The sequence below is a fragment of the Gambusia affinis genome, linkage group LG23 (assembly GCF_019740435.1).
Source record: "Gambusia affinis linkage group LG23, SWU_Gaff_1.0, whole genome shotgun sequence".
NCBI lineage: Eukaryota > Metazoa > Chordata > Actinopteri > Cyprinodontiformes > Poeciliidae > Gambusia > Gambusia affinis.
This window is the reverse complement of record NC_057890.1, coordinates 5157615-5173692: the sequence shown is the minus strand read 5'-3', so window position 1 is coordinate 5173692 and position 16078 is coordinate 5157615. Positions and strand designations below refer to the sequence as shown.

At 40.4% G+C, this 16078-nt stretch overlaps 1 protein-coding gene across 18 annotated transcripts in view; it reads right to left on the bottom strand.

Annotated features, from left to right (window-relative positions):
* Positions 1-9740: 9740 nt before the first annotated feature.
* The window catches only part of sox5 (SRY-box transcription factor 5), a 251315-nt gene continuing 244977 nt past the window's right edge, over positions 9741-16078 (bottom strand). For 13 of the 18 annotated variants that reach the window (XM_044107512.1, XM_044107510.1, XM_044107513.1 and 10 more), the window contains one exon: positions 9742-14784. In XM_044107512.1, coding sequence (XP_043963447.1) covers positions 14487-14784 — 298 coding nt within the window. In that variant the 3' untranslated portion in view covers positions 9742-14486. Of the gene's footprint in view, positions 14785-16078 lie in introns of all 18 variants that reach the window. The other 5 variants (XM_044107520.1, XM_044107507.1, XM_044107514.1 and 2 more) reach the window with 1 other exon arrangement.

The window sequence follows — 16078 nt, the reverse complement described above, 5'->3', positions numbered from 1 at the left end:
AATTGTTGCAAAAAATAACCGAAAAACATCCGACAATATCCCCACTATATAGTCTTCATTTTCACCTTTGACCTCTGACTCTGGAGGATTAGTCAAACAGTCGACATTTCCTCCCCGCTCTCAAGAACTTTGATGATGTGTTTCATAATAATAAAATAAAAACTCAGGGTTGTAAAGTTGTTTTTGCAGAGCTGAAAGGATGTCATTTAAATAGAACATAATCCATAAGCTGAATAACAAGCAGAGATGTTGGTTCCTTCTCTCCCTCTCTCTCTCTGAGTGACACGGCTACATAATGTCTGTCTGTCGCCGTCTGAATGTAGGCTGGAGATCTGGTGACACACACTTTTTCAAGCACACGCAGGCAGAGAGAGCTGTCTTCTTGCATGCTAACGTGGATCTATCGGAGCGTTTTAGAGCCAGCGTACTTCTGCGTATGAACTGACAGCTTGGCACAGTAACGAAGGAAGGAAAAAAAAACCTCACTTTTTCAGTTCAAGACGGCCTGATTGGCAAGGATAGAGAAAAATGTCCCACTGATGAGGACTGTTACTTTAATTTATTCCAAATTAATTGTTTTGTCGTCAGCTTAAAGTCAAGATAATGCAAACTTGAAGTGTTTAGATTTTTCTTAAGGTCTCAGAGTTGACAGACGGCTGTCAATCTGAGATTCACTATTGCTTAACCTCAGCTGATGTCAGAGTTCAAAATGCAGACACTAAGAAATTGGCAAAAATGGCGTCCATGGCATTAGGAAGTGTAGGAATATGTGGATGGTGAGTTCAGCTGGGAAAATTCAGCTGAACTCAATTTCCCCAGCTTTGTGCTAGCTTTTTGTTAGCTAGCAAAAGATTCATTTTGGTGTTCGGATTTCATGGCAGACGAGTTGATTCCTTGCTTGTGTTTGCTGATTTTCGACAGTTTAAAGAAAGCGCCATTTGCTTTAAAGTTCTTCCATATAACTTTGCAAATTAGCATTTAATCTGTGTTTAATCTTTGGAGAACACACCTTTAATTGAGCTTTGTGTTCTGATGAGACTATGTTATGGACTTTCTGCCCAAAAGAGGCGGTGGGAATTGTTTTGGAGGACAAGACTTGACGTTCAATACATTAATCCATAAGGTCTGACCGTTTGGAAATCATATATATCAGTTCCTTGCTTAAAATGACCTGCTTAAAGTTCATATCCCATCTTGACAGCATTGCAGATGCAATTCTGTTGAAGTAATTTTAAGAGTTTTTTTTTTTTTTTTACGTTAGTGGAGTAAGCTAATGCCAGAACGCTCATGTCCGCTGCATCAGACTTGGAGTGCATGTTTTCTGTTTTTTTGGAAAACTTCCTCGGCTGTGTGCGCCGGCCTCTCCACCACTGTTTATGGAGCTGTGTGTTGTGGTCAGTGTGGTCTCTCGCTCGTCCCCGAGGCCTTGTAAAGAGCCTCACCACAGGGCTGCTCAGACGCAGCATGCTCCTACCACAACAGCAGAACTCTCACATCTGCTGCGCAGCAACATGTCAGAGCTCCGGATTTATGTCTGGCACCCGGCGGGACGTCAGGAAAACGCTGACGTCTCGCTCCCGAGTCCTGCGTTTGCACGCTGTTGTTTCAATTGTGCCGTCTGATTTATTGTCTCGAAAAGGTTTGGCTTCCTGGAGGTCAGATGGGATTTTGGATTACTTTGGGCCAGAAGTTTTCATGCCTGTTTATTAAAACCCAACATATCAGAATCCATTCCAAGGATTTGGGGTTAAAAACATGATTAATTTGTCAAACCATTCTCCATCCAGAGGAAGCATTATTCGCCTCTTTCACTGCGGCGTATATTCCCTAATGATGTTTCCTTTTCTAAAATAGTTGAGGGAAACTGATGATGTGAAAGTAAATTGCAGTGATTGTGCATAATCGCTGGAATTTTGCCCTTTGATTAATGCAACAGAAAGCTTTTCATTATCCAGAGAGCGTTTGTTAAATAAAGCATTAATTTGAATTCATTTAAAGCTTTTCAGAATACTTATTGTGAATGAGATTGGATTGGAATTTCAATGAATGTCAACACTCAAAGATTTCTTAATGTCCTGAATCTCTCTATGTCCCCCCCCTCCGTCCTCACACACACACACACACACGCACACACACAAGCACAATCTCTCACACACTCAAATGATGGCGACGGCTAACACAAGCCATTTAAACAATCCCACCCTCCTGCGCCCCTTATCTTCAGGAGTTATGGCTCTAAATCTACTCGTAATACATAGCTCACTGAGGGTGTAATCCCTGGGAACATCGGAGTAAATCCGTGCTACATCCGCTACATGCAGACTACAGCGACCAGAGCCAAGGCCATTATGGTGACTGAGAAAGTGAGGGGCATTAACGGGCTGGGCATGGATTCGTGTTAACGCCGAGCCATTAGGACACCTCCACCGTGGAAATCTGCTGAACCCTCGTGACCAAAACAGCTGTCCAAAGTGGAACTTTAAGTCCCTCTTTTTGGCTGTTTGCCCTCTTGTCTGCCTTTTGGCTCAGATTGTCCTCGATTTGTCCCAATTAGGGGGAAAAACCCCCCAAAACTAAAAAACAATAAAACTTTAACAAGTGCACCCAATGTCATTTTACAATCAGACCAAACCAGGACCTGGCCAAAAACATGAAGTAGTCTATTGGTTTTTCACAAACCAAAAGGTTTTCAAAAAATAAAGAATGAAAAGAACAAACATAATTATCTATATTTGATTCAAAGTCGGCTGTCAGGATACATGGCTGTCTGCTGAGCCATTATGACACTTTTGTCCTTAGTAGAAAAAAAACTTTAAAAAGTGCACCTAGTGTCAGGCATACATGTTACAATGGTTGCGTTTCCGTTTACCATATAATTGCGGGAAATGAGGGTAATAAATTGGCTTAATGGAAACACGCCAACTCACATTTTTCCATAAAACGTTTTTGCGCCAGGTGGATTTTTGCGCCGCATCTAAATTAGCGTAGTTCGCAAAACTACAATGGGAACACTTTTTGCGTCCCATGAATTATGTGATCAATAATCGGATGTTACTACAGGCAGAAATGATGAAGACGACGACAGGAAGTGGTAGGAGGCATGTTTTTTAATGACTTGCGTGAACACACTTATGATTTTAATTCTTTAATGGAAACACCACAATTACAAAATTGCACTTTTTTTGTTGTTGTTTTTTTTCCTTCATCACAGATTTGTGCACATTTGTAATGGAAACGCATCTAATGAAACCAAACCACGACGTGGTCAAAAACCACAACATATATTTAGTTGTTTTTTTTACCCCAAATCTTTCAACATTTTCAAAAACTAAAAGATGAAAAGAAGCAACAAAATCAGCTATATCTATGATTCAAAGTCAGCTGTCAGGATACATGGCTGTCTGCTGGAGGGAGGTGGATCTTGTCATGTCCAAAACAACAAACCGTGGAGGAATAAGTGGGCTTTTTAATCTTGGAGCAAAGAGAAGTGACGAGGCGCTCAAATTAAAAATGCAAACCCGAGCTCTCTCCCACCCTTTCCTCCCAGGCCAGAGGGAGAAAGTAACACAGACAGAGCTCTTCGTGTACTGACGGGAAAATTGAGGCCCCTGGGTTCCTTAACTCCTTGGCCGGACGACAGTTTCCTGGCCTGAAGGGGTCAGCGGTGGGCTGTCTGGGAAGCTGGCAGCCATTGGGGCTCCAGAGGGGATGTTTTGCAGAGGGTGGGGGGAGCGGAGGGTAGTTGAGAAAGGCTGGGGGGGGGGGTACATCTTGTGGCTGGTTGGCATGGAGCGGACAGCGACAGTTTCCAAACACACTGGCTGTCGCTGCCAGGGCCTGTTGAGCTCTTCCACATTACACCGCAGTCCGGGAAGACCAGAGGAACTGGAGGCCTGGAGCTACAGAGCCCCCCCTACAGATTCATTGGATATCTCCAGGGTCCGGGGCTCGGTTAGTGGTGCTTTACAACTCTCAATACTCCAAACAATTATATGTTGTTATGGTGGAGTTTAATTCCTGGAAGAAAACACAAAACTTAAAGCAATGAAAGTGTGGATAAATTTGATAAGCGAAATGTATATCCTTGTTCTCGTGTATAGTAACTACTGTGATTTTCATGAGCTTATTCTACTAATTTCAAACTGATATTTTATTAACAATTGTTGATGACTGAAAAAGCTTTAAAGAGCTAAAACAAATACTTGCATGTTATAGAACTTTATTCAATAACTTTACAACGTTAAAAGCATAGTGTTTTGTTTTAAGCATGGTATGTTAAAGTACTAGTTTAGTGTTCTTATCTATTTAATGTTGTGGTTGTTGTAAGATGTGGCCAACATGGACTTAACGTCTTCGCTCACTTCCTCCGCTGCCATTGGTAAAACTACAGGTAGATTACAATTTTAAAACGGCGCAGAAAAGTCACATTGTTCACAACTTCCCTTTCTGTTCGCTGATTGGCCCGGTTCAGATTCTACTGGGGAAATCCAATTCAATAGGAGAAATCCCAAAAGGAGCATTGAAGTTAGCTAAGAATTCCCGGTATTCACGGTAGTTAGGGACCAGCTTCTCAAGCTACATTTGCTTTCTAATGTTTTGGATCTGCTCTACAAAGAAATATCCACAATTTCAAAACAGTTTGATAGAAAATCACAATACGGGCATCTGCAAACACTGCTAAATCTGAAGATTTCCACCTCTGGAGCAATTTTCCTCTGAATTTGAAAGTTAATATTGAACTCCCCGTTGGTGGCTACATAACAACCGTGCCAACTTAAGAAAGCCAGAGTCTTACAATCGTGAGACTGTAAACTCTAGGCATGACAATAACAAGGCAGTCATAAGAGTCGAGATATAACTTTTGGCTGCTCACAGCACAGATGATCTCATTCCCGTTTGCTACCAGGAACAATACAGAAAATCCAACTGGAGGGTCTTCTGCTTTTAGTGTGAACGAGTGAGAAAACTGTAAAGCTCAGGGAAAGTGGAAGCATTTACATAATGAAGCCATAAGTTAAACGACGAAGCATTTTACGACGGTTTCCGTCAGGTCAGGCGCATTACACTCAATGAAGCGCACCTGTGGGGGCAGTGTCACCAGCTGAACACATAATGCATGTTAGCTGCGTTCTCCCAGTCACCCCCGCTGCACCAGCGCGTCGCACAAAAACACCCAAACCGCTCCACGTTCACGTCCCTGGCCCTTTCAGCTGAAACACGTACAATTACAGTTCCTTCCAAAAGTATTTACACCTCTTCAGAGTTTTAACTTCTTTACTTCGGTGCATTTTAGTGGAATATGATTAGCAAACTGGTTCGTTGCTGTGACAGGGTTTTCCCCCAGAACGCCTGCTAAACCTGGTGGTAGGAATAAACTTCACCGGCCGGCCACCATGTTTTTGTGTTAATAAATGTTAAAATTGTCTCTAAATTTAATAATATGACTCGGTAGTTGTATGTTTTTTGGAAGACAATTGTTGGCAATACTTACACATGCAACTGTAGATTCTTTAAAGTAAACACTGAATATTAGATCTGATCTGTAACTTAGTTTTCTGATTCAGCCAGGTTAGCTTCATATTCAGATAATTGACCTGTTGCCGTTGCTTCCAGTGCAGCAAAATCATTCAGATTGCTAAAGTAGGCAAGGACTTTCTTCTCTTTTCATTTTTCAGCCATTAACTAACAGGCTCCTGTCTGTTCTTTAACGTTTTCATTTCTTTTAGCCCTGCTTGATTTCTCTTCTCGCTGAACACCTCCATCCCTTGCTCCTGTAAATTTTCTTTTATTTCTTTATTTTTTCCACTTTTTAATCTTCTAAAGCCCTTTCTCCTCATTCTAACCCTGGTCGCTCTGCTCGGCGGTATTTCCATATCCCTGAGCTCTTTTTCTTTTCTTCCCCTTTCCCCTCGCTCGCAGCCTGTTGTATTCCCGCTCTCCCTTCTCATCCGTTTATCACTGGCCCTTGTTCTGTTAATCCCCGAGGGTTTTGTTTATTTGTGTTGGAGCTGCTTTTACAGCTTGCGACTGACCCCACCTATTTTCTCACCAGTCATTTGAACAGCAGGGCTGCTTTGCAGCTACTCCACCAATTAACATAGCATTAGCATAATATTTGCATGTGTGCATTAGGGTGTTGATGGGGAGAGAAAATAACACTTTTACAGGGTTCTAGATTTTTTTTTTTCTCATTTCTCAAAAAAAAAAAATAAAAAAATCTATATTTCATAGAATGACGTTAAAGCGCCCACAGGCTGTTTTATCTCGCTTTGATTTGATTTGCGGCTCGGCGAGCAGCGTCTCCGTTTCAAGTTTACTGTGAAAAGTTCTGCAGCCCACCTACACGCGAACATCTGATGATCAAATTCAAATCATTCCCACTGTGTTAATTTAAGTCGTGTTTTATCAAAATGCCAATACTTACACATGTTTCGTGTCTTCTAAAGTACGAGTCAAAACTCAGAAATTTAAATATGCAATTCAGTGTTATTTAATAATAGCTCCTAAGTTTTGGTGTTTTTAATATTTATATTAACTCAGATGAGTTACAGATATGGATTTAAAGATTTGTCACAATATTTTGCGGTACTGTTATTACAGGAAAACTGACAATAGCCATTTATTAGATCTTTTTTAGGCAGCTGTATGATTTATAGCCCTCAAACATTCCAGTTTAAGAGAACTGTATGACTAAGCAGCTCACAGTAACGGCATTATAAAATGTATTTTTATTTATCGATCCTTTAATTGAACAGTGGAGAAAATATAAAAATTACAAATCCTGAGAAGGATAGTTTTTTTTTTTAAGCATCTTAATTGGACTTTATTGTGACGACGACGAATCAAAATCCTTATGATAAGAAGTTTAGTGCGATAAATCCTAAATGATACGATGAATGACCACCCCTGGTCACAGGCCACGAGGATGGAGTGGAAACGGCCGGGAAAGAATCTTCTGATGAAGGCAGAAGTGCAAACAGTTCACTGGGAGGCGACGCATCACAGCAGGGAGCCCCGGCTTGACAATGCCGTAATAAACTCGTTCGTACGTTTTGATGGAAGCCGGCAGGAAGAGATGGGTGAAACCAGGCCAGCCAAGATAGACCAGAGGGGGAGAAGATGAGTCCGGGGCGCCGAGCCAGTTTCCCGGCGCCGATCAGGGATCCGCCCGCGGGCCCCGCTGTTCCTCCGGTGTGCCACGCCTGTCCCTCACACGCCACCGCTCCCAGAGCCGTCCCATTAGGGCCGTCGCTCAAACTGCCGCCGCTTTTGTGTCCGTTTGAGGTTTCAGTTGCCGAAACCAGGCCTGAGGTTTCGGCGTGACAACCGGCCTAAGGTGTTGGTGAAATAAGCAGGTGTTGAACACATCCAATCCAACAGGAGCCCTACAGGGTCCTAGAGTTAGATACACAAGTCACGTATGCGAATGGAAGGCAAGTGATACATCATTGGTAATCAAGCAAAAACCTCCCCTAAACACAAAATGTTTCTGTAAATTGGTGTCGTCTGACATTTTTCTAGAAATGTGTGTGGTGATGAACAACCTCTTTGGTTCTCCACACCGTAGAGTTCCTTAGTTTGGATTTTTTTGAAAGAACAGGATGGAGACGAAGGAGCATTTTGTCAGATAAGATCAGTCAATTCAGCCAGAATTAACTTCAGAGTTTCTGTAGCCTGAACAAACTTTCAATACAATTGCATTAGAGGTCTGTAAAGACAAATTAAGTGACGTTAATGTGTTTATGTTCAGACGCGTTGGCTGTAATGTTAAACAAAATAAATAAATCTAACTGTATATTGTGTCGTATAAAATGTCCTGAAATCTTTCTTCAGTGTTCCTGTAATTAAAAGTCCTTCCAATGTGAAGCCATAAGAACCTCCAAGTTATCTTTGATTTCCTTTGGCATAGAGGGACCTAGAACTGCCCCTCCCCAACCTGTTGCTGTACACAAATAAAAACAAAACAGCTGGGCTTTCTTCTTAGAAGAAATTTAAATTTGGCTCTTTTGAAGAAAAAAAACCCCCAGCAATCACAATTTGGAAACTATTGAAGTATGACCCATCACTGTTATCATGGTAAGGCCGAGACGCTACTAGCACCAGTTAAAGGGGCGGTATTGTGTAGTTTACAGGCACATAGTGCTATTTTGTAGCACATTCAAGTTACTATATAACATTTAGTTGTTAAAAAATGCTATATATTATTAATAACTTCAAAGGAATTCAACTTTGTAATTTGACATTTTGAAATCGACCGGTCTCTTTAAGAAGCTCCGCCTTCAACCTTTCCATGTCGAACATTTAAGTTTTACATACTACTTTCCCTTTAAGGAGATGCAGCCGACTCAGATAGCCTGACTAATTAAACTAACTCTGCTTGAATGTCAAAATGCGGCTCAACAGCTGAATTTAACTGTCGTTTATTTTAATTTCTATGTATAACTATATAAAACTACCTGATATTTGCATGAATGAATGGAAATAGTTGTTGCTTTTCTGATTTAAGGGAAAGCAATTAGATCACCTTGTGCTCTTTTTGCTCATCATGCTGAGATAATGTCATGCTCACCTGCTGACAACAGTTACATTAGATGTGTGATGCATAAACGTTCAAACATGGAAAATGTAAAGGAAGTACAGGAGCTGTAGGGACTGACTGCATTTGAACTTCCTCCAAATCAAATCATGTTTTTCATCCCGTCTCCACCAGTTTGACCTCGTAGTGTTTAAAACTTAAATACAAATCAAGAAAACTAAAAATAAACTTGAAGCAGATTTTTTATTTTACTGTGCCTCAGGTTACCTCATCTTTTATACTCTGAAATTTTAATACGCAATCCACAGACTAACAAATCTTTTTTTTGTTTAGCTTAATAAAAAAAAATTATAATGATGAAATATTAGAAAACAGAAACCTAAACACTTGCTAGAGTTTTTTTTTTTTTTTTTTTTTCCCCCTTCCTCTGATATTTATGCGATTTTTAGTTTTCCGTGATGCTGCAGTTTGTGTGTGTGATGGTACGGCAGACCGGGGATTAGCCGAGCAGCCAGAATCAGAGATGAAAGGAGAAGGCACTGCTCGGAGATAAACACACATTTGTGCTAATATCCCAGTTAGAGGCAAGAATTAATTTCTTTGAAATGTTTTCATAACTGTTTGTTTGTTTGCTACTAGTCGTCTGGGGAATATAATGTTTAGAAACTAAATCCTAGTCACACAAAAATAGAAAAAGAAAAAAAAAACATATTTTTTTTAATTCTGCATGCATATTTTTATTTCTGAAAAGTTGATTAAAAATTTAAATATGAAATTAATTTGCATTTATTTTATATATATATATGAAATAAATAAATAAAGTGAGGCTTTGGCTAGTGTGCTGCACTCAGCTCAAGCTGCTCTTGTCTCTGTATAATCCTCCTCCTCATGAATACATTAACGCTGCAGCCTTAAACTCAGTTTAGCTGGCGGCTCAGCGTCACAGCACATCCTATTACCGACTTTAAATCATTAATGTGACATCGTTTTCACTCAATTTCCAAACACCCACGGTTGAAAGAGGAGTGGGGGGGGAGGGGGAATCCACGGCGTGTTTCACCGAGCCGATGCAGGCAGAGCGGCCCGCTCTCACTGCACACCGCTCAGAGATTTTTAGTGTTCGGTGCAGTTTGCACAAGCAGGAAAAGTTCAAGGCAACTGTGCTGATAAAAATAATTTTGCCATTTGATAGTTTTTCCTTCTTTGTTCTGAATTGCCCACCTCCAGCCCAGCTTAGGGTGTGTGTGATTTAATCGGAGGCTAACCACTGTTTGCTACCTTCAGCATTCCCGTACTGCTGACAATAAAATAAAAATCCAAACTCTTTTTTTTTTTTTTTTTTCCCTGCTCCTCAGCTATTCACACACACAAACCTTTTCTCTTTCTCAGGTTTTATTGCCTTCGGGCCGCCTCTGAAAAATTCACGTGGCCCAGACAAACCGAATCCTTCACTTAGCGTTTTATTCCGTGAGTTTTGAATCTGCCCCCATCTTGGCTTTTTATTGCATCAAAAGGTGTTTTTTTAGGGGGATGTGGGGGAGTGTGTGTGCGCATGTGTGTGTGTGTGTGTGTGTGTGAAGTTATGGTAATTAACAAAGCACATAAAATCCTGTCCTCTGAATGCATTTAGCTTGTTTTTATGCGCGGCGCGTCGGGCAAAGGCTGTGGGGGTTGATTGTGGAACATATGGACGCAGATGGGGACAGCATTTTAATGGGCGCGCTGAGTGGGGTTTGGTGTTTTTGACCCCGGAAAACGAAGGCACGAACATCCTCAACATCCATAAGCAAGCATCAATTATACATTTGCGGGGGTTTTTTAAACCAGGTGACAGCAGACATGTTTTTCTTTTTCTTTTTTTTTACAATAAAGTGTCCCTTGTTGTGCTTAATTAGGTTATCTGGTTGCTAACAGGCTGTGATTCTTCATCTTCTTCCCTCTCAACTTTGCTGATGGCTCACATAATAATAATAATAATAATAATAATAATAATAATAATAATAATAAAATAAGACCTGAGGAAGACATTTCTGACTGCACTTACTCTGCGTCCAAGTATTTATCGACACCACACTTTATTGGTGTAGGAAAAAAAAAAGTGTGTCAATATGAAAGTTAGTGGCGGGAAAAAATGAGCAGGACCAGCACAAGTTTTACTCAACACATTGCTGTCTTTATTAGAGCCTCGTCTGGCAGTAATACTGAAAAAAAAAAGTGAACTCAGAACAGATGGTGGTGGCAACCCACGGATTTTTTTTTTTTTCCTGTTTTTCTTTATTTCGTTGATATTTTTTTCATTTTTTTGAGAGAGTACTGCGACTCCACTTTTCTGTGGCATGAATAAACATCAATAAAAGAGACGGTAGGGAGAGAAAACCAAAAAAAAAAAAAGAAATATACAACTTATATTACACTGTGTTATGAACAAAATATAAATCTATAACTCTATGTTATATTTACATAATTATCTTTCTTGATTTTTTTTTTTTTTTTTCAAGTTGAGATGGTAAGATAGTTTTTTGTTGTAATAATTCTTACTTTGTTGTGAGCTCCACTCGTGACTGATTGTCTTAAATAATATTTTCATTGTCTTGTTCTGGGGACAGACCTTGCCAGCAGGGATGATTGATGTCTTTAATGCCCCACACGCTCTCCTGATTCCTCTCTCCAGCAACAGTGTGGTGATAACAGGGGTGACTTTACAGCATAATTAAGACCCAGAAGCTCTTTATGTGGAACATTTATATAGCGATTTAAAGAAAAAAATCAAATAAAATAGATGGGGGGGGATCATTAAGCGACGTCACACCTGAAGAGTAGTCATGGCTCCTGTAGCGTCGCGTGGAGCTCAAACAAAGCAAAGGGCTCCTGATGAGGGAGGTTAGAGAAACCGCCGGGCCGCCTGACATGCCGACACGGTGAAACACTCCTGCTGGGCCAGAGTAAACGCTGCTCTCCTGTGATAATGACGACGATCGGATGAAAGAAAATCACTGCTATTACAAAAACATTCTAGATATGTACAGGGTTTAAAAAAAAAAAAAAAACAGCATAGGATTTGTTTAGTTTCAATAATAATCTCTTCATATTGTGTTTTGGTGAAGACGGTTGAATCAGCATGAATGTCAAATACGGGAGTTTAAATGATGAATTAAATTTCTATAGCTCTTAAATAAAAAATAAAAAAATGACCCACATAAACTGAACTTTAAGATAACCTGTGTACTATTTTATCGGTCGACTCTAATCAGTTTTTTTTTGTATAGGACCAAATTACATTAGTGTGAAAAGATGTTAAAATTATAACATTTTAACTGATAGTTTTATCATTACGTAAGCCACTCTGCAGCCCCTTTGAGAACGTTCATCATCTGGATGCGGTCTGAAATTAAAGGTTTGAATATGCATATTGTCAGGGCCAATCCAGAGCTAGATTGAACATGAGTTTGGGACACCCAACTGTGTCTTAATGTCCAACGACTCGTTAAACGAGGAGAAATTGGTTAGAATCTTCTGGAACCACCCAGAAACCACAATGGCTGAAGTCCTATTGCATGGCCTTAGATGAAGCAAGATTGATTGGAGGAATCAAGGTGATGCTTGTAAAATTAAGAAAGCTGCACCAACCACTACACATGGTTTTATAGCCTCATCATGTTGTGCAAATGTTTTGATGTCAGTGATTCTGCTAGATGGTCACATAAATTGGTTATCCTGTTGGAAGCAACCAGTTAAAAACGTACAAAACTGGTTTCAGAATAGTTAAAGCAGGCTAGCATCGTTTGCTGACCACTCCCAATTTTAGCCTTATTCATAATGTATGGCCTATGCTGCAGTCTTCATGCAAACTGAGCAATTTAAAGAGCCAGTGGTCAATAATCAGACAGAATTCAAGTACAACTTGCTAAGGTGTTTAACAAGACATATAAAACAATTCTGACTCTTGTTTTATACAACATATTCCTTTTTTTAAAATGTATGTTTTTTTAAATATATCCTATCAGTCTAGCTTAAAATAAGAAATGTTCAAATGCGCTAATCAATTGACATTCATGCCGATCAAGAGTATGTAAACTTCTGGGCGGGGCTTGATGATCCCAGCAGACGTTTCACTGCGTCTCGGCGAGGCGGCTCCGCTAGTAAACGGGGAAAAGGTCTTTTGTTCACAGAAATTCTTCAAATCATTCTCAAAGTAAACAACAAAGAAAGAGGAAACCTTCACATTGTACATGGTGATAATCATTACAAATAAAATTATAACAATAATGATAATAAAAAATATTAATGTTCTTTATCTCTGACTGCAGAGAGTCTGAGTGCTTCGTAGAAATGGGCATGGACATAAAATAAAATAAAATAAAATAAAAAAAGTCTTCAGCGTCTTTAGAGGAGCTCGCTGGCCTAACTGCGCCACACATCCGTCCGCAGGGGTTAATATAAGTCAAAACAGATTTAGGAGGGGAAAAGAAAGACAAACAAACAAAAACAAAGCAAGATAAAAGGACAACTTCTGCTTAAATCTAAATCCTACCAGCTAAATAGAATAATGTTTCAGTGACCGTTTTATACGGTCACAAAAACCTGATAAGGAGAAAAATAAATTATACTGTACATAACTTACTTAACTCAGGAAATGCTGACCATCCTCTTAATTATGGTTAATAATAATAATAATAATAATAATAATATTAGACTAGAGGCAGTTTTAAAGAAAAATAATAATAAAATACAGAAACACTGACTGCACTCCAGCTCCACCCACTGGCTTACAGCAGGACGACGTTGATTGGAGGGAGCAGAAAACACTTAGACACAACAATAGCTTTCTGTGTGTGTGTGTGTGAGAGTGTGTTTGTGTGTGTGTGTGTTACAGCGCATTAACAGCAGCAGAACAAGTTTCTTATCCTTCAAGATTTTGTTTTAGCTCCTTTTTTTTTTTTTTTTTTTTTTTTTTTTTTTGTTGTCGCTCTAAACCAAAAACAAAAGTGCTGTAAGCAACACACACCGACGCCCACCTGTCGGATGTTTCAGGCGGAGTCGTGCTGTTGATGATTTTTAAACTTTTTTTCTTTTTTTGCCCTACACAATATCGAGATGGAGACAGGAGGGACGGAGTGAGAAGAAAACTCGTGGATTGTCTCACAAACACAGTGCTTTCGATTCCTCTCCGGGACGCCTCCCCCCCCTCGATGGGGTCCCCTCTGTCTCCTCCCCCTGAGCGGCGGGGGGAGAGAAAGAGAGGCGAGTGGAGGCACCGATAGCACACCGCTAGGCTGAGGATTCAGTTAAAAATAAAGGTCTGATGTCTTTCAGGTGCTTTACAACAAAAGGGAGGGAAAAAAAAAAGAAAAGTCTCTTTTTTTTCTATTATTATTCAAACTTGTAGCACAAAAAACAACAAATCACATTCACAAGCCACTTATTGGCACCGTGTACCTGAGTGAGAATATTATAGAACCAAAGAACAAAAAAAGCTGTTTCTTAAAAGTGTCTCTTGATAATAAACAGGTCCGCCGTCCTAAAGTGTCATCTGTTAGCCTTTGACAGGTCCGCTGTTTTAGTTTTTCAGTTTAAAATGTCTCCTTTCCCTCCGGATCGGACTGAAAAGGGTTGATTTTTATAAACGTCTTCTCACTTGTGGCGTCACACTCTCGCAGTAGTACTTGAATATTCCTCAGTGAGCTTTAAACTGGCTTCCTCCCAGACTCCAGCATGTGTAACAGTCAGTGTGAGTGACAGGTCCTGTGCTTCCATTGATTGATCAGATGCTGGTATCAGGACTCCAGTGGGAGGGGAAGGGGGAACTGGCTCTGCCAAAAGAGTCCGTGTTAGTCAGGAGAAGAGGGGATGGGAGGTGTTTTTATCTTTTAAACTTGAGGTGATTGGTGAAATTCAAACTCCTCTTCCTGACTGATGTGTTTAGAATCTGTAGAGCGCGACCGGTGCCGCCTTAATGGGGGATATGGTTGTCGTTGTCGCTGGCGTAGTCGGCCTCTTCGTCCTCGTAGTCAAAATCATCGTACACGTCACCGTTGCTGTCGTCTAGCCGCAGCTCCTCCTCCTTGATCCGTGGCTCGTCCCCCTTCAGTCCGGGCATGTGGGGGTTCTGGTGGTGGTTGGCGTTGGGCTCTGGGCTGCTGGACATACTTGAGTGCTCTGAGGGCATCTGGGGGGAGGGCATCCCTGCCATTGAAAGGGCACCTGGGTAGACCATGCCTGCGGAGGATAAGGGCAGCTGGCCCTGCTGCCTGTTTGTACAAAGAGAAAGGAAAGTTAGGAGTAACGTCAGAAACATGCTGTAGTCAGTAAGGTGAAACCTTTGCCTCGTTTCCACCGCCAGTTGGACTTCAACAGGGCAGGCGGGGTCGGACCCAAACACCTAACGTTGAGTCAGACGAGTGTGACGACAAATTAGACGCACAAAAATGAAGTTTTCCCGTTCCCTAATCAATACTGTGTTGAAGGGTGCCAGTAGTTCCACTCTTACCTTTACCATAAACTATCCAATGGGCCTACAGCCGAATGGGGTCCAGAAACGGTGTGGTACAGATCGGTTGTATGGGCCCCTTTTATAAAAGACAAAAAGAAAAGAGCCTACCGAACCGTACCACTCAGTGGAAACGAGGCATTTGTTGATAGCCCTGCTTAACAACTGCAGGAGTCTTTCTTTCTTTTAGAATAAGATGTTTTAGGGGTTCAACTGTATTTTTGCAATATGAAAATACAAACATTTCTTATCAAAGTTGATCCTGAGCCACGAAGCACTATCTAGTGGACGTATGAATGTGACTTTGTAACCGAGTGTGTATGTAACAATTCACCCTCTACTTTGGTTTAAAAGGTTTTCTCCTTTTAAACCAAACCATGTTGGAAACATTTCCCTGATTACTACCATCAGAGAATACAGAGTCTTAAAAGGTTAATGTCGGAAAAAAACCGTTTAAATTTCTTTTAATTCCAGTTTGACTCATTGCATTTTAGTGCTGTAGTCGTTCTCTGCCTGTTGTTCATTGCCAAGCAGCTAGCTCAAAGGCAGCTATTAACTTTTACTTACTCTTTAAAGAGAAACTTCAACTATTTTTCAGCACAAACTATGATTTGGAAAAATAGAATGTATCCCATTACAAATAAAGGGTCCTTTTACACAATTTAGCTTTAATTTGATTGTAAATGTGATGAAAGTGAGTTAGCTTTATTGCATGTTATTGTACCTGCAGGTAAAACATTACTGATCCAGGCCTTAAGTTTGGGTATTTAGTACAAACTGAGCTACTTGCATTAACTTGGTTTGTTTCAAAAGAACACTTACATGAAGATCCAATAATGAGAATAGTACACATAAATTTAAAGTAGAGATGCACCAGAGTTTATTTACCAAATTATGATTTCAGGTTCCTTGTAAACATTGAAATATTTTTACTCAACGTTCTGTGACAAAGCACCTTTTCTTCGTCCTCTGACTTCCTTTTTGAACACGTCACCGATAGTGATTTTTTTCCCCTCTGTAGTAACTTCTGTACTGAAGAGTGTTGTTATGGCAGA